At 42.5% G+C, this 9,258-nt stretch overlaps 1 protein-coding gene across 3 annotated transcripts in view; it reads right to left on the bottom strand.

Annotated features, from left to right (window-relative positions):
* Nucleotides 1-2,281, bottom strand: part of AEN (apoptosis enhancing nuclease) — a 10,416-nt gene extending 8,135 nt beyond the window's left edge. For 2 of the 3 annotated variants that reach the window (XM_027852088.1, XM_027852086.1), the window contains exon 1: nucleotides 2,208-2,281. In XM_027852088.1, coding sequence (XP_027707889.1) covers nucleotides 2,208-2,242 — 35 coding nt within the window. In that variant the 5' untranslated portion in view covers nucleotides 2,243-2,281. The other variant, XM_027852087.1, reaches the window with a different exon arrangement.
* Between the last annotated feature and the right edge of the window lie 6,977 nt (nucleotides 2,282-9,258).

The following is a 9,258-nucleotide window of genomic DNA, read 5'->3' on the forward strand; positions in this document are numbered from 1 at the left end:
AGTAGAAGTAGAAGTAGAAGTAGAAGTAGAAGTAGAAGTAGAAGTAGAAGTAGAAGTAGAAGTAGAAGTAGAAGTAGTAGTAGGGGTGGGATCTTGTTACTTTCCCTGACTGTAGGGAAGAGACTGAGCTCTAGCTGGCAACCCTAAAGCTCTTTCAGTAGGATCACCTATTTAAACACTGAAAGACAAGAAGACACAGATGGAGATAAGGTAACTATGGTAGGTAAGTTCCAGAGCTTTGGAAATCCAAGTTAGTCAAGACTCTGAGAAAAAATCATGAACACAGAATAAGAGAATCTGAATTCTAGTGGACAGAGGCTTACAAGGAGCCAGGAGATTAACATTCTAAACTTTCTGCCACCAATTTGCCAGATGATATGAAAAGCACTAGATTGGGAGAGGGGGCCAGAAGACTACCAACCTTGGCCACCAACAGAGGTTGGACTGAGCACATACGATCATAGATTTGCAGCTGGAAGGAACCTTGGAGGTCATCTATTCCAACCCCTTTGTTCAATAGATATCAAAACTGAGACTCAGAGACATTAAGTGATTTACCCAAGACTACACAGGTGGCAGTGAAAGTGGCAGAGCTGAAACCCAGATTCTTTGATTCCCACTCCAGAGATCTTTCTCTCCTTTAGAGAACCCCTAAGGTCCTTCCAAATCCTAAGGTCAAAAATTTCATTCTATTATAATACTTAAGCTCTCTAGACTTCAGGTTACTAGGCAATACATGAGAAGACTCCTTTTTAATCCACAGGGAAAAAGTGAGGTTGAGTAGTAAGAATACAATAAGCATGACCTCATCAAAGGAGAGGCTCTCAAGATTCAGAGTTAAGTCATGATTACTGCTGACAAAGCTCTGAGTGACTAATGCTCTGATGAACGCAACCCAGACTTTGAATACCCCAGTCAGGTCCTCAGAGTAAAGAGTCATTGATCCAGACTCTTTCCTCTTCTATAGCACCAAGACTTCTGGACCCAATTCACTACTACCATCCCTCCAGAATTCTGGAGCATCCATAGACTCAGGATTCTTTAAGGAGAAGCCTTATGGTAAAACAGTCCTGAGTGGCAGGAGCCACTACTCTTCACAGTGAGGATCTGTAATCCCAGGATCTGTGTGCAAATCTTGACTCTGCTATTTAATACCTATACGACCTCTGTCAAGTTGTTCTCCCCCTCTAGACCTGTTTCCATTGTGAAATTAAGAGGTTGGTTAGGTGATAACTAAAGTCTCCATTTTTAGCAATTTTGTAACATGACCCAGAGAAATGCCTGAAGGAAGATGAGGGCTGACGTCCTTAAGAGTAAGGCCTCCAGGGAAGTGGGCAGCAATCAGTGGGGTGGGCTCCAAATGCTGCCCTCAAACTGGAAATCTAATTTCAAGGAGCCACAGGGTGGGACCTGAATGATTGACTAAAGAATGCCCAAGAGAAGTTAAAAAAAAAAAAAGCTCCCCAAAACTCTTATTGATCATCTAGACCCATTTCTTACTCTTAGACAAGGTGAAACTGAGGTCCAGAGAAGGCAGGTTCTATGGAAAGAGCACTGGACTTGGGAGTCATAAGGTCAGGCTGGAAGGAATGTGGGAGGACAACCCTCTTCATTTAATGAAAGAAGAAACCCAGAGAGGTTATCTGACTTGTCTAAGGTCACACAGGTAGCAAGCATCGGGGGTGACATTTGACGTCTGTTCCTCTACCTCCATAAGCCCATGGTTTCTGCTGTACCACAATTCGGGGCCCTGAGTTCAAATCCCGCCTCGGGCCCTGACCTTGGATAAGTCGGTTAAGCTCTTGGCTGGGGGTAGGGGAGAGACCCATTTCCTCCTCGGTAAAATGAAAGGACTGGCGGGGTGCCCTCTGATGCCCCTACCACGACCCCTACGGTCCAGCCCTGGAGAGAGGCTGGAACCTCCCCCGGCCCACCCTTCCCCAGCGGGGGTCTCTCTGCCCCGCTACGTGTGGCGAGGTCACAAAGGGGGCTCGGGGAAGGCCAAGACTGGGTGGGGGGGCGGGTGCCCGCCTCGGGGCTCTGCCTTCGCTCCCACTCCCACGCCGACCCGACCCTTGCCCCAGCCCGGCCTCGCCCCCCACCCCGCCCCGAGGCCCTGCCGAGGGTCCCCCTCCTCACTCGGTCCCGAGTCCCCTTCCTGGAGGCCCTGGATCTCGGCCGCGAGCCCCCCCGGCCTCACAGCTTACCGGACACCCGAAAGTCCCTCTTCCGGCCTCCACATGGTCGCAAGGAAGGCAGAGGCTCCCACATGCCCGGACAAGCCCGGCTTCTGCTCTCAATCGATTGGCTCCTGCAACTGTACTGCCCTCCCCCAAGCTCCTCTGATTGGTCACGGGATTGACATTCGCGTGCCGGCCCGAAGCCGGGAGAGGCGTGGCTTTGGGGAAGGGGCGGGGTTTTCCAGGATCCTCTGGCTTACCTGTGGGGTGGTTTTAAAGGTAAAGGCTGCGGGGACAGAGCCGAGTGAACAGAACCAGAATAAGGAGACATCCTTAGCACAATAATAAAGGAAAACGGAAAAAACTTCAGAGCTCTGATCTTGACTTCAGGAGACTGACAGTGAAGCATGTCTCTCGCCTCTCCTGGAGAAAGGTGGTGGGCTCTAGGTGCAGAAAGGGGCATATATTTTCAGTTGCGGCCAATTGGCTTGACTTTATTTCAAGAGAAGAATTCCTTGGGGGGGGCGGGTAGGAAAATAGTTTGAGAAATGACAGGAATGCAGAAAAGAAAAGAGAATCAATGAAACATTTTTTAAAATAAAATTTTCAGAGTACAATTCCCAGTGTCCTTGTTCCACTCTCTTTCTTACCCAACCTACCTAATGTGTCATTTCAGTTGTCATTGCTTTAATCTGGCAGTTCTCAAACTTTTTGGTCTCAGAACCTCTTTACACTCTTAAAAATTATTGAAGAACCCAAAGAGCTTTTGGTTATATCTCTTGATATTTACGTTATTAAAATTTTAAACTGGTAAAATTTTAAAATAGCATTAATTCATTTAAAAATAACAGTAATAAACCAATTACATGTTAACATAAGTAATGTATTTATGAAAAGTGTATCCCAAAACAAAAAGAAATTTAGTGAGGAGAGTATCATTGTTTTACATATTTTTGAAATCTCTTTAGTGTCTGGCTTAATAGAAGACAACTGTATTCTCCTATCTGCTTCTGCATTCAATCTGTTGTGATATGCTGTTGTAGTTGAAAAAAAAAATGAAGAAAATCTAGCCTTACAAAGATATGTAGCTGGAGAAGGGAAGAGCATTTTAATAGATAAATAACATCTTAGTATTATCATTAAAATAGTTTTGACCTAATCGACCCTCTGAAATTTTCTCAGGGACAGAAAAGGTCTAGGCCTGATCTACAGGGTTCAAAGGACCACACCTTGAGAACCTCTGTTCTAACCTAACACCTGCCTTTTGTTTCAGGAATGTAAACTAGGGCAGTGTGGAAGGTGTTAAGAATGGATTAGTAAACTGATGAAGGGGATGGTTTCAGAAATCTGGGAAGACTAGCACTCTGATGTAGAGCGAAATGAGCAGAACCAAGAGAACAAATTATACAGTAACCACAACCCTATAAAATCAAACAACTTTGAAGCACTTTAAAACTCTAATTAATATTATATCATATGTTCAGGTCTGGATTGTTCTCTTCCCACTTGCAGGGGACCCTTTCTGCCTTCAGATGTTAGAGAGATGCTATTCCTTCATGCTTCTTCTACTTATCTCCAGGCTTGGCTTGACCTGTCTGTACATATTGGAAAGAAAGCCTATTCTATTAGGGCCCTACACTACTCCCCAGCCTGAGAAGTCTAACAACCTGAGAGGTCATTTTCCTGAGGTTAAATATCTAATGATGTTATTAACCCTCCAGAACTCATTTGACATTGATTAAAAAACACCCAACCCCATCCTACCCAGTCCATCCAAATCATCCTGAAATGCCCCTACTTCATTACACAAAATCCATTCACATATACCCCACTACCACCACCACCACTAACTACAATGTCCCACTCTAAAGCTACCCACTTCTTCCATTGTGCTCCCTGGAACAGATGCTCAGTAGGTAACAAACACTTTCATCCTGAATCTTTTCCTTTCCCACTCCCTTCATCTCCGGGCTCTCACTCTGACCTGGATCCCTCCTGATGATACAACCACCCTAGCCACCTTTGAATCCCTTTCCAACACTGGTTGCACTTTCACTCATAACCCTGACTCATTGGTCCAAGTGGGAAAGTTGGAATACTCTTTCACTCAGTAACCTCCTTCACTTAGTAACTTCTTTTTTGAGGTGTACAAAATCCGTATCTACCATCCAATCAAAATTCTGATCACTGTTGTCTACCTACCTCCAGTACACTCTCCTTTCCTCATTGAGTTCAGTGCCTGGCTTAGTCTTTCTCTTTTCCTCAACTCCTGTCCTCATACTAGGGGACTTCAACATATTGATTCTCCTTCAAATACTCTAACCTTCCAGTTCCTCAATTTATTCATTTCCCATGACTCCCTCCTCCACCCCACCATAGCTACACACAGATAGTGATACTCTTGGTCTTACCATCAACCACAAAAGTTCCACTTTCATGTTTATGAATTCTGAATCCAATCATAAGTTGATGTTATTCCACCTCTCACTTTCTGGCAAATCCAAACCCTGCTCTTTGTTCTCATGGACCTCCAATCCCTTATCCCCTTAGTTCTTTCCCTATATCACCCCTGAAATGTTAGTTCATCACCTCTGTAATGGCAATACTCCTCCCTTCCATATCTTGACCCCTTATAAACCCGTTCAACTTGACACTGTGCTCTTCTCTTGAAACCTTTGTCCTTTTGTTCTGTCCTAGATCTTGCCCTGCCAAACCCCAGTCCTGGAATACTCCCACCATCCAGTGTCTTGAAATTAAATTAGAGAAAGTCATGAAATTGTGCTGACTGGATCCACTACAAATTTATGTTACATAATCTCAATGGGACCCTCATTGCAGCAAATCAATCCTTTTACACCTCTCTAACTGACTTACTTTCTCATTCATCATAGCAACCTTTCCAAACCTTTTCATCCCTCCTCAAACCTACCATATCTCCCCTTGTCCCTACACTCTCAACTGAGAATCTGGCTTCATATTTCACTGAAAGAATTGAGGCCATTCTCCAGAGCTCCTCTTCTCCTCTCCTACTCAACTTAAATCACTCAGATGTCTTTTACCCCTATCTGCCCTTTCATCCCTGTCTCACATAATGAGTCGGCCCTTCTCCTTTCCAAGGCAAACTCTTCTCCTTGCTTCAGATGATGCTGTTTCATCCTGTCTCCTCCAGCAGTTTGCCCCCTCTATTTTCCCCACTCTCTCAATTATCTTAAATCTCTCCTTGTCTACTTGCTGTTTCCTTATGACCTACAAACATATTCATATCTTCCCTATCCTCACTTGATCCATCCATACTTGCTAGTTATGGTCCCATTTCTCTTCTCTCTTTTGTGGCCATACTACTTGAGAAGACTGGCCATCATGGATGGCCACTTTCTTTCCCTTTCTTTCCTCTCCTTTCACTCTCTTCTTATCTTTCTATAGTATGGCATCCCACCTCATCATTCAAACAAAATTGCTCTCTTCAAAGTTACCAACAATCCTAATTGCCAAGTCTAGTGGCGCTTTTCTCAATCTTCGTCCTTCTTGACTTCTTTCCATCCTTTGACACTGTCTGTCAATCACCCTTTTCTCCTCTCTATTCTCTCCTCTCTAGGTTTTTGTTAACCTAATCTTTCCTGGCACCTATATGACTACTCCTTTTCAGTCTCCTTTGCTGGATCTTCATACAGATCACATCCACTGACCTGAGTGTCTTGGGCCCTTTCTCTCCTCCCTCTATTCTACTTCACTTAGTGATCTCATCAGTTCCCATAGATTCAATTATCATCACTATGCTGATGATTCTCAGATCTAGTTATCCAGCCCTGACCTCTCTGCTGACCTCTAGTATCCCATCTCCACCTGCCTATTGGACATCTCAAACTAGATGCATAATGATCTTCAACTTAGGTCCAAAACCGAACCCATTATTCCCCCCCACCCAAACTCTCTCCTCTCCTTAACCTCTCTATTACCACTAAGGACACCACCCTCCCTCTAGTCATCCAGGCTCAAACGTTAGTTGTTTTCCTTGATACCACCCCCGACCTTTCTCACTGCTAATATCTAATCTGTTGCCAAGGCTTGTTGATTTCACCTTTGCATCATCTCTTACCAGATCATGTGGGACAAGTCAAGGGAGCATATATAGTGTTAGCCATGCTGTTCTTCTCATGCCTTCCCACTTCAATATGGGACTTTTATCCCTAAAGAATGCTACCTAAGGAGGCAGCAGGTAATGTTGAAAACATGAGATTCTACCAGTATAACTGCGGATGTTACTTTCCTTCCCCTTGCCTCAATTTCCTCATATGAGGAGGGTGGACTAGATGTCCTCTAAAGCCCCTTCCAGCTTTAAATTTATAATCAGAATCTATGGGTAAACTAAGGGAGTTAAACTAGATAATCTCTAAATTATCTTTAATTTAGATCGATGTGGTCCTAAGTACAGGCATACCTCATTGCTGTTAGCTTTATAGTGCTTTGTAGATATTGCATTTTTTTTTTTGGCAAAGTGAAGGTTTGTGGCAGCAAATCTATTCAGCACCTTTTCCAACAGCATGTGCTCACAGAGTGTCCCTGGATCACATTTTGGTAATTCTTACAATATTTTAAAATTTCCATTATTATTATATATGTTATAATTGTGTTATATACACATTATATATGTATAATTGTTTATACATATTATATATGTTATGGACCACTAATCAGGTCCATATAAGACTTTGAACTTAATCGATAAATGTTGTTTGTATTTTGACTGCTTCACCAACCGCTTCCTGGAATACAACATTGAAATTAGGCCAATTAATGTTGTTTGTCCTTCATTTTTTTTAAGAGGACCAATGACATCATGGAGTGATGTCCTGACTCATGTGTGAATTGGATTTAAGTGAGGCAGAGTTGCACAAAGTCATCAGCTTCACTCTTTCTTCCAGAGTCATCAAAGTCCAGTGGCAAGACAAAAGCTGAGAAGACCAGTGATGGCCCAGATTGCAGTGAGTGACCTTAGTGTTTTCAATGTCTGACCAGGTTCTAAGCACTCCACAGCTGTCTTCATAGCTGTTGGAACAAATTGTTCTATTGGAACAAATTGTTTTCATTTGCCCATTTGGCAGAGGGAAGTTTTTGTATGCTTGAAATAGACACCTCCCTAACTCACCTATGAGTTTTCCAGCCAGTCAGACCAGGGTGTGACCACAGCCACCCCAACCTTCAGCAACAGTGAGGCAAAATCCTCCACCAGCAGAAAAAACAGCTCAGATAATGAAGGTTCAGATAGTGGTTAGCATTTTTTAGCAATAAAGTATTTTTTTATTAACATATGCACATTGGTTTGTTTTTTTTAGACATAATACTATTACATACTTAATAGACTACAGGATAGTATAAGCATAATTTTTATATACATTGGGAAACCAAAAAAATTGTGTGATTTGCTTTATTGCTGTGTTGGGGAACCAAACCAGACACAGAAGAGTTGCAAAATAAAGTGGCACCCCAGGACTGAGAATGGAAGGTCCTTTGGTGGTGGATCAACTTGTGAATTAGTTGATCCACAAGTTTTATCTCACTTTTGAAGTCCTAGAACAATCTTTATCTGTGTTTCTCATTTGACTCTTGCTTGAGGGCTCAGATTCTTTTACTTTTGTTTTTGTATTCCCAGGCACAGTGACTGCCACATAGTAGGACTTTATAAATGTTTCTTGATTGATTTTCTTCAATTTCAACAAACATTTATGAAGTTCCAACAATGCCCTCTGCCCTGTGCTGAGGAGTACTAACATGATGGGGCCCTGAGGGAAAAAACCCAGCTCCTACTTTTAGACAACTTAGAATCTTAATTGCTTTTTAACTTTTTCATTATTGACTTTTCTTCCCCTATTAGTCTAAAGCTCCTAGAGATCAGAGATTGTATATTACCTTTTTTAGCCACTAGTCTCCCTCAGTTGCCCCCCTGTTAGCTACCGGAAGGTCCATGGTACTCCAGGGATAATCATCTATCTTAATCCACAGTTAAGGAGCATCCTTTTTCATTGAATCCCCCCCCCCCCCCAGCAGAAGCCAGAATAATACATGCAGCAGCATGATATAGCAAAAGACATGTTCTTAAAATAGAATGCAAGGTTAACAACAAGTTGTTAAATAGAATAGCAAGCAATCTTGCGGCCCATTTCCCAAGGCTACCACCTTCCAAACTTACAAGGGCCAGAAGCTATAAGTCTACTTGTCTGAGTTCCCAGAGTGGTTTTCCATACAGGCCAAGGAAAAGATGGCATTAAAGATTTTCCCATCAGGGCAAAGATGAAACCTCAATGCCTGGACAGCCCAGAAACACTCCTGTAGATTGGGAGCTAGATTGGGAGAAATTCTTTTCTACCAGGAGTATTAGCTCTAACGTGGGGTAGATATATAACCCCTATTTTCTTCTTCTTTCATTTTTTTTTTACTGGATCTAATCTGAGTCGATCAATTAATCAACAAACTTTTAGTGCCTATTATGTGCCAGGCACAGTACAGGGTTCTGGGAATACAAGCAGGTTGTGGAACCTTTTAAAGAGAGAGAACTGGTTGTTAAATTTTCAGTGTGAACATGAACACCTTGAAAATCCACAACAAATCCAGAGATTTATTTATTTGTTCATTGTCTAGACTAGAGAGTGACAGTAAATGGTGATTTCAGGCCAAATTCAGCACATAGCCTATTTTTTAAAAAATGTATAAACCATTCTTGGCTGTCACTTTACAATAACAAGAGGTTGGCTGGATTTGGCCTAAAGCCATAGTTTGCTGACCCCTGGCCTAGACTTAAGAAACTGACCAAGAAAATGTTAATAATTAAACTTAACAGATTAAATTTAAGTGTGTCCTGCCTTACCTTATCTATGCTCCCCAGCAGATGGTTAAACATTTACTGGCACATCAGCGGCTACAAAGAATGAAACAATCCTTGCTCTCAAAGAGCTTACATTCTATCAGACTAATGAGATTTCCACCCCTCCTTCAAAATGAGACAGCTGAACTAACACATAGGCTTCTGGGATATGTAGTTCAGAGGTTCCTACAACCCTTCACACTTACTTGTATTTTTTAG

Source organism: Vombatus ursinus, unplaced genomic scaffold, assembly GCF_900497805.2.
Source record: "Vombatus ursinus unplaced genomic scaffold, bare-nosed wombat genome assembly UNPS02009205.1, whole genome shotgun sequence".
Classification (NCBI taxonomy): Eukaryota; Metazoa; Chordata; class Mammalia; order Diprotodontia; family Vombatidae; genus Vombatus; species Vombatus ursinus.